A 17194-nucleotide genomic window follows, 5' to 3' on the forward strand; every position below is an offset into this window, starting at 1 on the left:
CGAACCAGCATGATCGGACTATGGGAACGGGGGTTTATGGGGGGATTTATGGGGTAAAAATAGGTTTTTCCCATTTTTGACCCTAAAAACACAAAATTTCGCGATTTCTTTTTAAACCATTTTGTAGAGCTTAAAAAAACAAATAATTTAGTATATTGAAGCATTATTATGCGCCTAATTGTTACGGAGAAAATTCAAAAAAATTGTAATTTTAAAATTCCCATGTTATTCTTATGGAGAATAAGTCAACTGTTGTAGTTTGCTTGTTTATGAACATATTTTGATAAAAGTTGGAAAATACATTAATTTCTTACTAAACCACAGTAACTTTTAATATTCTACATAAAAAAAACCTTTTTACTCTCCCTGTTGCAGCAAACCTAAGTACTCATTAAACTAATTCTGTTTAAATAGGGAATAAATGTGATATTTTTAAGGAGACATTTTAGTTTAAATCCAATCAGGCAAATGGAAATTCGCTAAGTCTGCAGGTTTGCTGCGGCGGGGGTATTTAAATTTCAAACAGTCGCCATTTTTGCTAGGGTGGTCCTTTTGAGATGAAACTTGTGGCTCCTTACTCAGAAGAAAATGGCCTTTGAAATGATGTATCATTTACCATAGGCTTCCATTAAAACTTTTTACTGCATCCTCCACAGGACGTTCCCTATAAGTGGTAAAAATTTTCATAAGGTACCAAAAGATAGGTAAAACCATAGTATATCCGTACACAAAATATCAGTTGTTTTTCTTTAACCACTCACCAGATATAATGTTGGTTCCAGACATTTTCAACACCCTGTATATATATATATATATGTGTCCATCCACCACATCACAATGTCGGTGATGAAATGTGTAATGACAGCACGCTGGTCATGTAATATACCTGCTGTATTACATCTCCGCAGCATTTGAAATATGTATAGCATTTCTATTATGCAATTAAAAATGTTTTATTGGTAAATAATGAAGGAATTTATACACACATTTACGAATAAATGCTAGTGCTGCTTAATCAAACGTACCAAATAATTTCTTAGCATTTAAAATATTTCGTAAACTTGAATAACAGATATCATTAGAATGTTGTAGTGGTAATTATATCAGTTAAGAAGATAACTTGAGTAATTTTTGTCCGATTTTGATAAAATTTGGTTTGAAGGTGTAAGGCGGGATAAACTTGAATGAGTTCGCGAACCAGCATGATCGGACTATGGGAACGGGGGTTTATGGGGGGTTTTATGGGGTAAAAATAGGTTTTTCCCATTTTTGACCCTAAAAACACAAAAATTCACAATTTCTTTTTAAACCATTTTGTAGAGCTTAAAAAAACAAATAATTTAGTATATTGAAACGTTATTATGCGCCTAATTGTTACGGAGAAAATTCAAAAAAATTGTAATTTTAAAATTCCCATGTTATTCTTATGGAGAATAAGTCAACTGTTGTAGTTTGCTTGTTTATGAACATATTTTGATCAAATTTGGAAAATACATTAATTTTTTACTAAACCACAGTACCTTTTAATATTTTACATAAAAAAAACTTTTTTACCCTCCCTGTTGCAGCAAACCTAAGTACTTAAACTAATTCTGTTTAAATAGGGAATAAATGTGATATTTTTAAGGAGACATTTTAGTTTAAATCCAATCAGGCAGATGGAAATTCGCTAAGTCTGCAGGTTTGCTGCGGCGGGGGTATTTGAACTTGGTATCGTTTAATAGGGAATTGAAAATGCTAAATAAAAGTAGTGTCCTTGACATTTTTTCATAACATTAGCCATTTTGAGTAATTTAAGTTAACAAAATTTAAATGGCCGCCATTTTGAAATTTTAAGTTGAATCAAGATGAATTTTTTTTCTAACATTGGTCTTTTCTACCTTAACCTACATACCAAGTTTTATAAAGATCGGTTGAAAAATTCAAAAATAAAAATGTTTATGTAAAAAATACAAATGGGGGATATAGGCCTATGGTTAACGAAGCGATTTTGGAAAAAAATTTATTCTTGATTTTCTCTTTATTTTGACCCAAGGAATCACTAGGTAAAATATGTCCCCACCTTTTTTGAACACCCTGTATAAACTACTAACAATTTATTTGAGATAATTACTAGTTAAGCTTTTTACTCAGACATTTTTGAACTATATTGTTGGGTTTTGAATCTGTTGAAAAGCTCATTGGAAAATATGTACCCGTGCCCTGTGGGCGCAGGTCTTTTTTTGCCCGCCCGGGACTGGGTTATAGTCTTCTAAAAAAAAAAAACAACTGCACAACCCCCATTGCTGTCAAAATTACGGTTCCAAAGCTATTGTAAACTCTTTGATTTTCATATAAAATAATGGAAAATTAAATTGAACAGCCCCTGATTTTAATTAAAATTCTTTTAATTACTATATTGTACTATATTGTAGTCCTTATGATTATAAACATGATGGTGTAACTCCCATTGCTGTGAAAAGTACGGCTTAAAAGTGATTGCAGCTTTTGTGATTACCCCATAACATATCATAGTGACTCCCACAGCTTACCCATTAATGATGGGAGAAAGTATGTGACAGATTGCTCACCGTTTTTTTAAAGATGGGATAAGAACTGTAGTTAAAAACTCATAACAATTAATTAAAAATTTTTATACTTGCTAATTTTTTAAAGCTATTACTTCAAGAAAACTATGAGCTGAAAAACAATGTTGAAGTGCTTGCAAGAACTAACAAAGAGCTAGAAAATGAACTCTTAAATCTGAATATGAAATACTGTGGGAAATCTGAATTAGATATGTCAGTAGCTCTTGATATCTCCTCGGCAAAGGTAAGACTTCAATTTAGCCTAGTATTGTAAAATTTATAGATAGCCTTATCAATTTGAATATGATATCAAAATTGGTGCAAAGTTTACCCAACCATAGGCAACCACAAGTGGGGAGCTGCTACAGCCATCGATGTATAATAACTCTACTGGATAGCGCGCTAGGTGGTGGAAAAACGGTCCGTGCCCACCAGTCGAATTGGTGGATACCGAGGCGGACAAGCCGAATGAACCTCTCTGTTTTACACAAACATACATTCACTCAACCTGCTCTGCTACACTTATTTGTTAACATAATAATTTCAAATTGATATATTATTTTTCTGGAAAAACCAGTGCTCATTACTATGTAGTTAGTTTTTACATTAACATATTTTTTATAATTTATTTAGGCAAATTAAAACAGATGATTGTTTTTTAACACCATTAAAAACATGAAATATGTAGTAAGCGAGGAACTTTTTTATTTTTTGGTCAGGAAAAAAATTCCTGCGGCAAAGTTTTAGATCAAAGTATGAATTTTATTTTTTATTTGAAGCTTTTTTTGATACGGAGCCTGCTTGTATCATTTTTAAGCGATTAAAAATAGGCATAAAATCGCTTGGCGCGGCATTGGCGCTAGGAGCTCGGCCGGCTCAGCATCAGTTTACGGGATATAGAAACTGAGTTTCTAGCATTTCATTATCATTATATTACATCAAATATGTCATTACATTACGAAGAATGGTAACTTAATTTACAGGTGTATGTTTATGCATTTTAATGCTAACCGGTAGTCTATAGTTAACAAAATTCTTTGAATCAAAGAATAAATGTTGGTTTTCTTAGTAGTATTTAATACCTAAGAAAATATTTTGTTATTATTTTACGTCAGTGAGAATAATGAATACATTTGAGATATTGGCATTAAATATTATACACTCATTTTATTTAGCAACATAATATTATTTCCGAACACGTTAATCACAGTATGACAAAGAAACATATTATAATATAAACAAAATATATATTCTTAAATGATGCACAGTCTCTCAATAATAATTGGGCCTCACCGAAGCAAATGATGACATGCATATGTGATCAAATAATTATTGTGATATACTTTGCTCTGGTTAATGTTCAATTCAAATATAAATAAATCTTACTCTTTTATATCACCAATACATTTCTTATGATATTTACTTTTGACACATAGTCTATAAAGTGTGAGCAAGTACGTAGATTGATTATATCTGCTTATAAAACCTCATGAAGTTCATTACAATCAATTATCCTCGGAATATTTCCACAAAACTAACATAGCAATACACGGCGAGAGCGGGCGCGACGCTCGCTACTAGGGTGACTCATGCCTTTATCCCCACTCCTCGCGGACAGAGCGAAGTAGCGACGGACCGTTTTTCGAGCCCTACTTCAACCTGAGTGCGCAATCCAGGGAGTTATTATACATCGATGGCTACAGCCTCATGAGAAAAAACTTGAAGAATAAAAACAAGAAATTCCATTACTTTACTTTAATTGTTCTGACACTTTATTTTTGTCATGTAATATCATACTACATAAGATCTTTATAACAATATTTAGTGTCTGTTAAAAAGCTAAATTATGTTGTAATTTAATTTTTTGACATATATTTTGTGTGGTGCTGGATTAGGATATCTCTTTGAGTTTTCATTTAAAATTTATAATACAGAGGCTACTGAATTGTTTTCCATGGAGGGACATCTAATTTTGCAATTACATTAGTTCCTAATTTTATTAATATAGTCTATGTAAAATCAAGAATTTGTTTTTCCAACAAAAGTGATAGTATAATAGATCTATGTAATTTTAGGCTACTTACCAGGAAAATTATGAGCTGAAGAAAAAAGTTGAGCTTCTGGAAAAAGTAAATATGGAATTGGAAGGTGAATTGAATTATCTTACTCAGAATCAAGCCAAAGAAACCACTAGGTTTTTGAATATCAAAGAGGAACTTGATAATGCTAACACAAAGGTTGGTAATTATAATGATTTATTCTGTAACTTTTAATCATAGTTTGTATATCCAGGCATTTCAGAAGAAAATTGTTGATGTGTTGTATATTTTAACGACCACAGTCTACCATATAGGCATACCTCTTGACTAGATCATTCTTATCATAATTATTGTTTTAAAAAGGATTAACTAGTAGTCTAATAACCTTTGTGTAGTTTAAGCCCAGTGTAAAGTTGAAAGTATAATATTACTCTTTCTATGAAGCAGTTTTACACTTTCTTTTGAAGCAATTTTACTGAAATTGAAAAAAGTCTTAAAAAACAAATATTTGAGTCGCTCATTTCCAAATCGTCCTTTATCCAATTTTTTTTTCGAAATTGAGTTACTGTTACCATGACAATCTATATCTATAAACGACAGATTTTGTCATATCGCTAAGAAGTAAATAATTTTATCCAAGCCACCTCTATTTATAATACTGTATTATAAATTAATGAAAACTATATTACAACTTACTCTTTCAACGTAATAAATATAAGCACTTGTAACTTGCATAACTGTTTATTCATAACTGGAAAGTAAATATTATTGTATGAACAATGTAAATAAATAATTAACATATGGATTAATATAACAAGTACAGAAGCAAAATATATAACAGTGGTCTCCCCCTAACAATGGTCTCCCCCTAAACTTTCGTACGCAACATTTGATCAATGTGGCGTCTCCAAATTTGTCCATTGTCCATCTTGATAAATTAGTGAAGGTGACCGTCTCTACTTTGGACATTTCCATAACGCCATTTACATTTTCTGGTATAGTTCCGTACTTGTACTCGTTCACCTGGTTTGAAGTATCTCACTATTCCTTTGGGTTCTTTTGTTTCTTCCTTTCTCTTAAGTAAGAGTAAACTTAAGTATGTGCGGATCCTTCTATTGAACATCAAGAAGTATATAAGCTGTTGCCAGTTGAATTCGGAGCTTGACGTATTTTCATCAGCAGTTGGTGAAGCTTTTCTTCCAGTGTACCAGGCTCGTCTGACATGCAGTTGATTAGTTTCTTAATCGTTTGTACTAAGCGTTCGACTTGGCCGTTCGAAGAAGGATGGTAAGGAGCTGTCATTTTGTGTAAAGTTCCACATTTCTTCAAAAAGTTATTAAATTCAGAAGAGGTGAACTGACGACCATTATCAGAGACTATAACACCTGTTAGTCCAAAGGTGGTGAATATTTCACGCAGCTCTCTGATTGTCCATGAAGATGTAATACTCTTCGTAGGTACGACTTCAACCCACTTGCTGAATGCGTCTACTACCAACAAAAAGTAGTTTCCGTTGGTTGGCCCAGCAAAATCTATGTGGACCCTCTCCCATGGTTCACTTGCTGGCTCCAAGGGATGGTCAATTTCTTTCTTCGGTAAATTTTGTTTTTCCCTGCACTGTCTGCATTTTGAAATATTATCTTCTATATCTTTGTCCAAACCTTTCCAGGAGCAAAAGCTTCATGCTAAGGCTTTGAAATGAAATGAAATGAAAATGTGCTTTATTGTACAATTTAGAACATAAATACATTTTTACACAGACACATAAAAACAATGGTTAATAACCGTCTGTTTTGTTGGCACTAGAGTTGTTCCATTACTTAAGATTAGAATAGTAGGCCTATTGAGCACTAAAAAGATTTATTAATATTTCTGAAATAAAGACATAAGAGAAAAGATATAAGAGAGAACGAAATATTACTACAAATACTATTACTATAACTATTATAACTACTATAACTATTTGAATGTTGTAACATCGTCTGCAACATGGCCCCAAGTAAAGACAAGTTGCTTTGTGGTCAATGCAATGTTAAAGTTAAAAATTACTGTTTTGGTCTACGATGTGATGGATTTTGTGGTAAATTGTTTCATATAAACTGTGTGAATGTTTCCTGTGAAGACTATGAAAAAATTTCGGAACTTCAACAAATTGTAAGGTGGTTTTGTAAACCCTGTGATGATAGGGTTAGAATCAACATGAAAACTCACCCTTTAATGGAAGACGTGTGTAGTCTAAACAAAAATATGGACAGATTAATGGGAATCGTCAATGAATTGAAGAATGAAAATAAAGCATTGACTGATCGAATAAATTCAGTTACCGTGGAACAAGAAAAGTTTGGTAGCATTATGGAACAGTTGCAACCTAACCTCACTGAGTGCTTAGGTCTAGGAACTGGCAATGTTTACTCTACTACTGTATCTAAGCCTAAGCCAAGTAAAAAGGTTGTTGATGCTGTCAATTCGGATACTGAAACGATTGTTAGATCTGACTCGACCCTTAATGATGTTTGTCAAGTTAAGGCTAATACCAGTAACTTAAACTCTCATAGTACTATGACTCATGCTGCACCCAACTCAAATACTCATAGGCCTAGGCCTAACCCAGACAACGAGAACATTGAACACTCCGCATTGGGATATGCAGATGTTGTAAAGCGAAATAGGACAGCTGGTAAACCTAAGCCTTTACTTCTTGACAATCGTGCAAGGCCTAAACGACAAGACAATGTTATCATTGGTACCAAGGACTCCAGTGCTGCTTCTAGCCTTAAAGTGGTTACAAAAAAGTCTTGGATTTTCATCTCTAGATTATCACCTGATACAACCTGCCAATCAATGAAAGACTATCTTAAGGAGAATGGTGTTTCAAATGTGGAATGTGACAAACTGAAAACCCGGTACACATCTTACCGCTCGTTTAAAATAGGCCTATCCAGTGTAGATCAGCAGAAAGTGCTCTCAAGTGAATTTTGGCCTGAAGGAGTACTAATTGCTGACTTTGTACATCGTAAAAATAAACACTATGGACAGTCTAAAAGTGAAAGTCTTGAAGAGTCTGTTTTTTTAGGGTTTCCGAGCCCAGCAAAGTGAGTAACCTAGTCAACTGTACCAGTATTATTAGTTCTGAAACTGTTTTATCTTTAATTTTTTTGAATATTCAGTCCATAAGGGACAAAACCCTGGAATTAGATGTAGTCTTAAGCGATATTAAAAATGATATCCTATGCATATCCGAACATTGGCTTAACACTGAAGAGATAGGCTTTTATAGACTAAAAGATTATCATTTGGCCACATACTATGCCCGGGACGATATGGTGCATGGTGGATCAGCTATCTATGTACAAAATGGACTAAAATATAAGGTTATGGATGTTGCTCGTTTTTGCTCAACTCAACATTTGGAAGTTGCTGCCATCAAACTCGAATGCAATATCATTGTAGTCAGTGTGTATCGATCACCTAATGGCGATGTAAATATTTTCCTCAATCAGTTTGAAAGGTTATTATGTCTCCTAAGTCTTAAATCGTCTTCCCTTATCATCGGAGGGGACTACAATGTAGATTTGGTGGCTGATTTTACCAAACCGATCCAGCGTGAACTTGCAAGACTTATGAGGCAGTTCAACTTACATCCAACCAACTCTACGCCTACAAGAGGTAATGCAGTTCTCGACAATATTTTGACTGATCTCAATTATACCAGTTATATTACTACAGTTATGGATTATGGCCTTTCTGACCATGCTGCAGTTAACTTAGACATACACCTAGCCTATTCCGAGAAAACTTATCTTGAACAGTCCAACTCCCTTGTATACCATAGGCCCATAACAGAAGCCCGAATAAATAACTTCTTCCAGTTTTTAAGCAGTGTTGACTGGTCTGTACTAGCCTTAGGTACAAACTCTGAAGAAATTTTTAATTTATTTTTTGACCAAATATTGCTTGGTTTCCATGAGTCCTTTCCGCTGCAGAAGAAGCGGGGCCCAAATTGCAACTCCGGTGGACAGTTCTCTGGTGGTAAAGCCTGGTACAATGAAGACCTGAAGAAGAGTAGAAGTATCCTCATGGCTCTCCTTGATCGCCACAATGTTCTTAAAACCTCAGCATCCCTTCAAGCTCTAACTGAATATAGAAAGATATACAAACAAGAACTGAGGACTGCCAAAAAACAGTTTGTTGCCGACTGTATTGAAAAATCCGACAACAAGTGTAGAGCAGCTTGGCAGGCCATTCGGAAAGAATCTTCGAGCAAACATCAACCCAATACTTCTGTGGATCCATACGACTTCAACGACTTCTTCATTGACTCGGTGTTGGAGGTGGCGGAGAAATCTGGTGGCGTTCCTTCGGCTGCAGTGGATCTTCTCAAAACCAAGAGCATTGCAGCACCCGGTTTGGAATGGAAGTTAGTGTCATGTGAGGAGGTAGCGCGGCATGTGCGGCTTCTAAAAAGTTCTAAAAGTCGTGATATTTATGGCCTGTCTAGTGATGTGCTAAAGGCTATTTTACCTGTGATTGTAGAGCCTTTAACCTATTGTATAAATAGTTGTCTTATTGAAGGTGTATTTCCTGCAAAGCTTAAGTTATCTAAGGTTGTTCCTGTTTTTAAGAAAGGGTGCAGAGATCTCCCAGCTAGTTATAGGCCAATAGCTTTAATTCCAGTCTTTGCCAAAGTTTTTGAACGAATTTTACATGACCAGCTGTACAATTATTTTGAAGCTAATTCCTTGTTTTCAACTATACAGTATGGTTTCAGAACTGGGAAATCTACAATTCAAGCTGTGACCTATCTTGTAGATGCAATCCTAGCAAACCTTGAAAGCAGAGCCGATACTGGTGTCACCTTATGTGACCTCAGTAAAGCCTTTGATTGTGTTTGTCATGAGACATTGCTGGCTAAGTTAAAGTACTACAAGGTGACTGATACAACTCTGTCACTTCTTAGCTCATACCTAGATAATAGAGAACAAATAGTCTGTGTCAATAATCAGTATTCATGTAAGAGACTTGTACCCTTTGGCGTGCCGCAAGGTTCGGTTCTTGGACCTCTTTTATTCCTTGTCATGGTTAATGACATTGATGTTAATGTACCATTTGAGACTGTATGTTTTGCTGATGACACTACTTTGTTTAATGCTGGTTCTGATATAAAAACTGTCAATTTGAATTCTGAAAGTGCCCTTAAAAGTGTATCCAACTGGTTCAGTACCAATGGTTTCATACTTAACAATGACAAAACTCAAACCATAGTTTTTAGTAATAAGAATGTCAAGGCTAGTGATTCTAACTCCTGTGATCAATTAGGTTTAAGTAATGTTAAATAATTATTAGGCTTATATCTTGATAGAAAATTGACATGGCAGTTTCATACGGATTATATTTGTAACAAACTTTCAAGAGTTGTATATTTACTAAGATCTTTAGATAAAAATGTCCCGAAGTCATATCTTAAGCTTGCTTACAATAGTTTCTTTCAAAGTAATTTACTGTATGGCATATGTTTATGGGGAAATGCAGCTGGAGTACATGATGTCTTATTGGTTCAGAAAAAAGCTGTCAGAATACTAGCTTCAGCTGACTACTCAGAGCACTGTAGGCCTATTTTTATCCATGAAAAAGTGTTAACTGTCTTTAGTTTATATGTTTTGTATGTTCTATTAGAAGTAAAAAAACAATCTGTATTCTTGTTGAAACGGCTAAATGTACATAGCCACAACACAAGGCTCAAGCATGAAATTGACATTCCCTTTTGTAGATTGACCAAAGCAGCCAAAAGCTCTAAAGTTATAGGGCTTAAACTGTACAATATACTACCTCATCATGTCAAGAATATTGAATCCTTTGCTAATTTTAAAACTGTTGTAACAAATGGTCTTCTAAAGCACCCACTTTATTCTGTTAATGAGTTTTTGCATTTGAGTGCTACTGATTTTATAGATTTTCAGTAACATGCATTGTTATTCAACAATTTTTATTTTATGATATTTATTCTCAATTGACAACTGTGATCTCTTCTGTGATATAGGCTAAGTTTTACATGTATGTTACATAAGGTCTACTGTGATAATGTTCATGACTCTGTTACATTTTCTAGTTTATAGTTTTCTTTGACAATGTCTATTGCACAACCGTGTCTAATGACAATAAAGGATTCTTATTCTTATTCTTATTACGAAATATGCTAAGGCTTTAGTTTTTACCATTCCCAGATGACTAAAATGTAGTTCTTCGAGGACATGTTTTTGTAAAGATCTAGGAATCATCACCCTCCAACCTTTCATGATACAACCATCATGTAGACATAGCTCACCGTTATGATAACCATAGTGCTCCAGTGAATTTCCAGTTTCCAAAGCTAGTAGCAAGTGTTGCATGTTTTCATCTTTTATCGTTCTTGAGCAATTGGGTTATGGTTTAGGTTGGTCTTTGCAAATTGGTTCATATAGAAAACATCAGTCTGGTCCATGCTGGCATTTGAATGTTTTTCAATTGGGAATCTTGAAAGGAAGTCCGCATTTCCATGATCATTTGTTCGTCTAAACTCTATTTTGTAGTCAAAACCTAAAAAGAAGTGTGAATAGTTAAAAAGTCGTGTAGCTGACATAGAAGGTAGGTTTTTATCAGGATTGAATATTTTAACTAACGGCTTGTGATCCGTTACTAGGACGAATTTACATCCATAGCAATATTGGAAGAACCTTTTGTAGTCCCCAATAAATTCCAGTGGCCTCTTTTTCAATTTGGCTATATATCTCTTCAGGTTTTGTCAGTGTTCTTGAAGCAAAGGCTATAGGTCTTTCACTTCCATCTGGAAATCTATGTGACAGTACTGCGTCAAGTCCCACCGGAGATGCGTTTGTTGCCAATGCCAAAGGTAAGACTGGATCAAAATGAGTAAGGACAATTTCATGTAACGGATTGAGAATCGTTGCCAGGTTCTCGATAAATCTGTTATAATAGTTGGCAAGACCTAAGAAGGTTCGCAGTTCACTAACATTCTGGGGTCTTCTTGCTTGTCTGATAGCCTTAACTTTATCTTCTGATTTGTGGATTCCATGGGCATCTATAGTGTGACCTAAGTACTCAATTTGTTTGTGTAGAAACTTGCATTTATCTCTATTTAACCTTAGTCCGTTCATTTTTATTCTTTGAAGTACCAAAGAATAAGAACCGAGTGAGCAACTCTTCTTCTGATTTTCCTTGGATGATTATGTCATCGAAGAAGCATTGAGTGCCTTCTATACCTGATAAGACCTTGTCCATGATTCTTTGCCAAATTCCAGGAGCTACTTTAACACCGAACATGAGTCGATTAACTCTGAACTGTCCCTTATGTGTACTTAAAGTTTTGGATGTCAGCACTTGCTTCATCCATTTGTAGGTGTAAGTAAGCCTTCTTTAAGTCCAGAGTACAGAAAATCTTGCCACCGCTCATATTTGCGAAAATATCTTCAATTCTTGGTATTGGATAGTGTTCGTCTTGAATTTGTCTGTTCACCGTAACCTTATAATCGACACATATTCTAATTTCACCATTGGGTTTCATTACTGGTACTATGGGTGTTCCCCATTCAGAATTGTCTGTCTTTGTTATTATTCCTGCAGTTTCTAAGCGCTCTAGTTCCGTTTCTACCTTTTGTTTCAAGGAATACGGTATTGGCCTTGCTTTCATAAATATTGGTCGAGCTTCAGGTACCAGTTGTAAGTGGCCTAGTTGATCAGGTATTTTGCCTATATCTGGCTCGAAAACATCCACCTATTTGTTTAGAAGTTCATCTAAACGTCCTCCAGTTTCTTGTTTGATTGCTTTTACTTCTTTCCAGTTCAACTCTACTTCCCGTAGCCAATCTCAACCGAAAATAGGATCCAAGTGACTGTCTACAATATAGAGTTTACCCATAAAACTCTGGCTTTTGTATGAACATTGAACAAAACAAAAATGCCTTGGGGCTTGAATAATTAACCTGTATATGTTTTAAGTCGTAGCTGTGTATTAAAAAGTCTTCTGTTCGTATTAAGTTTCACGAACATATTATATGGTAACGTGCTGATGGCTGAACCTGTATCCCTCCATCTGGACTGGATTATTCCCCTCTATCAAAATATCAATAGGCCTAAGTATTTTATCACTACTGCTATTGTTCAATTTGTAAATTTCATGAGTTTCTTCTTGACAACTATCGTTTTCATCTTCTTCAGTCTGATGAACTTATGTTTCCTTTGCTTGCATACAGACACTGGCTATGTGACCCTGTTTTAGCGAATTTCCCATATAGGGAATAAGCTATTACCGTAGTACTCATGGTAAGATCTGGACCCGAGACCGATTTACTTTTTCGTTTTGAGGTCCCCAGAGGCCAGAAACACCCTCTGTTCAAATTCATATACATATATATATATATTTATATAGATATATATGTATATTTATATACATATTTGTCCGTTAGCGCGATAACTTGAGCAAAAATTATCCGATTTTGTTGAAATTTGGTAGAAACGTGTAAACCTACATTTATTTGAACGAGTTCGCGAACCAGCATGATAGGACTATGGGAACAGGGGTTTATAGGGGGTTTTTGGGGTAAAAATTGGTTTTTCCCATTTTTGACTCTAAAAACATCAAACTTCACAATAATTTCTTTCCAGCCATTTTGTAGAGCTTAAAAAAAGAAATAATTTTGTATATTGAAGCGTTGTTGTGTTATGGCGTAACGGTTATGGAGATAATTAAAAAAAAACTTTAAATTTAAAATTCCCATATTATTTTTATGGAGAATAAATAAACTGTTGTAGTTTGCTAGTTTATGGATATATTTTAATCAAATTTGGTAATTTTGTTTATTTCATACTAAGCTATCAACATTTTAATAAAAAACTTTAAAAAGGAAATAAATCTGACAATTTTCAGGGTATATTTTTGTAGAAATCCAGCCAGATAAATGGAAATTCGCTTAGTCTGCAGGTTTGCTGCGGCGGGGGTATTTTGCATTTGTGACACGTTTCAGAAGCAAACTTGCAGTTGTTGGCTCTATGGTCCCGTGAGCCGCAGCGGTAGCATCTTCCTCTCAATTTGTCAAAGGGTGAAGGCTTAAATTTCATAGGTATACAGTTCGATTTTTTGTTTCCAATCTTGTGAACAGTATTGTTTGTAAAATCTGTTGATGTTTTGACCAGAGAACTTTCATTTTTGGCTAGTTCCTTTGCTGATGCCAATTTAACAACATCATGAAATGATTTACCTAGTTGTTTTTTCTTGTAGTATCCTTGCTCTAACATCAGCATCCTTAATTCCTCTGATGAACTGCATGCGTAAATGTGTGTTAGCTATGGTTTTCCCACAACTCTCACATGAAAAATCACAATCTGTTGTTAATTTTTGGAGTTCAGCAGAATATATTTTTACCGATTCTGATGGGTCCTGTACTCTTGATAAAAATCTATGCTGCAGTGCCCATGTACTCGGCTGAGGGTCAACATAATCTATACCAGATAACTTTACCAGATCTGAGGAGGTCTTATCCAGCGGGTTCTCAGGCGCACACAAATCTAGAGTTACCATCACAATTTAGAGTTACCATCATTAAGACTGGCCTCAACACAGCGCAGCTATAAATATTTACAACTTAAACTTTTCAATGCCCTCCCTGAAAATGTACGCAACTTGCCTATTAAGTCACTGAAAAATGTATTGACCGATTTTTTGAACAGAAAGGTTATCTACTCTATCGAGGAATTTTTATCTTTCAAACATGATGATTTTCTGTAAAATTCTAATTGTTAAGTAGGGTATTGTTTCTAAAGTATGTAATAATGGTTTCATGAACTGTGATATAATAGTCTTTCATAATAATGTTATTTCTGTGAACTTTATTTAACAATTTATTGTTATTTAGTTTTAAGCTGTATCTTACTACCAATTTTAGCCTTAATTATTTTGTTATAGGCACTTACCCAACTTGTTTGCTTAACTATAAACAGTATTATTATCATCATTATCAATACATCTCAAATACTTTTGTACAAAAACCCAGTATTATTAGTTTATTAGTATAGCATGTTCATCTATTTACACTTGACTCTGTACATTGTACTTTGAATTGTATATTATCTCCATTGACCTGGCCTATTGTATGACATGTATACTTAATGGCAATAAACTATTTGAATTTGAATTTGAAATCATACCATTTCTGATGTAGGGTAGAAGACAAGGCATGAAGAAGGGTGTAAACCTTGTCCCTGGGCTGTCCATGTCCATGTAAATGCATAAAAATCTCTAAGTGCCTGATGAAGTTTTTGAACGTTTCTTCGCCTTGAAAAGGGGTGAATGATATAGTTGAAGTAAGAGAACGGTACATGATTACTTCTGTTGGTCGTACTACTTTGTTGCAGATCTTTTTCTAGTTCTATTTGTGTTTTTCTAATTTGTAACTGATCTTTTACTTTGTAATATAGTTCATGTCAACTCTGTATCTAACTTCTTCATCAACATCTTCTTCCTTTGACTTCAATTCTATCTTCAGTTGAACCGGCTCAAATCTTTTACAGTTTTCTTCTAATAAATCCATTCTATTTTGTAAAACTTCTGTTGGTATGGTGGATACATCATCTAACATTCTGTCTGCCTTTGTAATCTGGCATTTTACAATAGCCCGTACTTTCTTCAAATCTGCTATTGAATCAATGTTTTGTAATATTTCCATTATGTAGTTTACTAGTGTGGATACGAACAATAAAAATAAGTAATTAAATAATAAAATGTAATAAATTGAAGGTAATAAAGTGTATTTTCTTTTTTTTATCCTCGTCGCCAATTAATAAATATAAGCACTTGTAACTTGCATAACTGTTTATTCATAACTGGAAAGTAAATGTTATTGTATGAACAATGTAAATAAATAATTAACATATGGATTAATATAACAAGTACAGAAGCAAAGTATATAACACAACGATTACTGGAGTTTTTAAAACGTTTTTATTAGCTCGCTTTCTTGTCCGGTACAAATTTTGTAATCGATTTTATACTAAGTTGCCGATAAGCTAGAGACTTGAAACTTGAAACATAGCTCACAAATGGACGACAATGCAATATTATATAATTTAATTTTCATATTTCCCTCGGGCTACGCCCCAAGGGCTTGTTTCTATTAACTCGCTTTCTTGCAAATTTTGATACTTCCCGATGAGCTAGAGACTTGAAATTTGAAACATAGCTCACAAATGAATGACAATGCAATATTATATAATTTAATTTTCATATTTCCCTTGGGCTACGCCCCATGGGCTTGTTTTTATTAGCTCGCTAGTCGCTTTCCTACAAATTTTGATATCAATCTTAAACGAAGTTCCCGATGAGCTAGAGACTTGAAATTTGAAACATAGCTCACAAATGGATGACAATGCAATATTATATCATTTAATTTTCATATTTCTTTTGGGATACGCCCCACGGGCTTCCACATTTTCCATGTTTACATGTTGAAAGAATGTAAACATATCAATTAATTTAAGTCAGCTGTAAATACTTAAATTTGACAGTTCGAAGAGCAGAGGTTAAGAGGTACAAGTTCTGCTCCGGATATATTCTAAAAATATAAAACAAGCATTTTAAAGTCAAGATAAAACATCTGATTAGAGATAATAATCAGGTTTTGGTTATATATTAACAGGCCATATAAAATATATTTAACATATTTACACATTAAAGACTAAAAAGTTGAAAATAATTTATAAATAAAAAGCTTTTTTAAAACAAAACGTTTTTAAACGCACTAAAAAGTAGAAAATAATTTATAAATATGTAGAGAGTCTAAATACTTGTAAGATTTAAAACGAAAAACGTTGGGTGCATGCAATTAATTGATAATAATACATTAGTTCAATAGGTGAAGGTAATTGTAAATTATCAATTGCACGCACCCCACTTTTTTCGTTTTAAATCTTACAAGTATTTATACTCTCAACATATTTATACATTATTTTCTACTTTTTAGTGCGTTTAAAAACGTTTGTTTTAATAAAGCTTTTTATTTATAAATTATTCTACTCGACTCATTCCATCTTCTGAGTCATCATTTCTGGAATCCGTTTCAGAATCACTCACCAGTGAAATGATGAAAGATTCTCAAATGTTGTAGAGTCCTCCTTCATTCAATATATATTCATCCTCAACTTTCTTCACATGTTCACACTTGTGGGACAAATCCCCGGGGCCCTTACTAGCGATCTTTTCTTTAGTGATTGTTTGTACTTGAGAAAAGTTAATTTTCATATTTTTTCTTGCTACGTAGCCCTTTATATCAGGCCAAATACAGTAGAACCTCTTTGATCCAAACCCCTGTAATCCGAACGTCTACTAATCCGAACGCATCATTGCTGTACTCTATACATAGAAAAGTATTTATTTATTGTATACTGTATTTATTGATATAAGCACCGTAATTGTTTCTATTGTAATGTACAGTACTTTTTATCCACTATGTTTACTACTTTATTAAATAAACACTGTATTTTATTTTATAAAGCATTTTTCACTTTTCCCGTAATAATTACGATCCATTTTAGCCTTGTTTT

The 17194-nt window shown here is 34.0% G+C and overlaps 1 protein-coding gene across 2 annotated transcripts in view; it reads left to right on the forward strand.

Moving 5' to 3' along the window:
* Positions 1 to 17194, forward strand: part of LOC129005787 (protein Spindly-like) — a 200894-nt gene that overhangs the window by 144024 nt on the left and 39676 nt on the right. For both annotated transcript variants that reach the window (XM_054434891.1, XM_054434820.1), the window contains exons 3-4: positions 2656 to 2811; positions 4643 to 4804. In XM_054434891.1, the coding sequence (XP_054290866.1) occupies positions 2656 to 2811; positions 4643 to 4804 (318 nt within the window). The remainder of the gene's footprint in view (positions 1 to 2655; positions 2812 to 4642; positions 4805 to 17194) is intronic.

The sequence above is a fragment of the Macrosteles quadrilineatus genome, unplaced genomic scaffold, assembly GCF_028750875.1.
Source record: "Macrosteles quadrilineatus isolate MER2022 unplaced genomic scaffold, UCM_ALF_1.0 Scaffold_1__1_contigs__length_201487025, whole genome shotgun sequence".
Lineage (NCBI taxonomy): Eukaryota > Metazoa > Arthropoda > Insecta > Hemiptera > Cicadellidae > Macrosteles > Macrosteles quadrilineatus.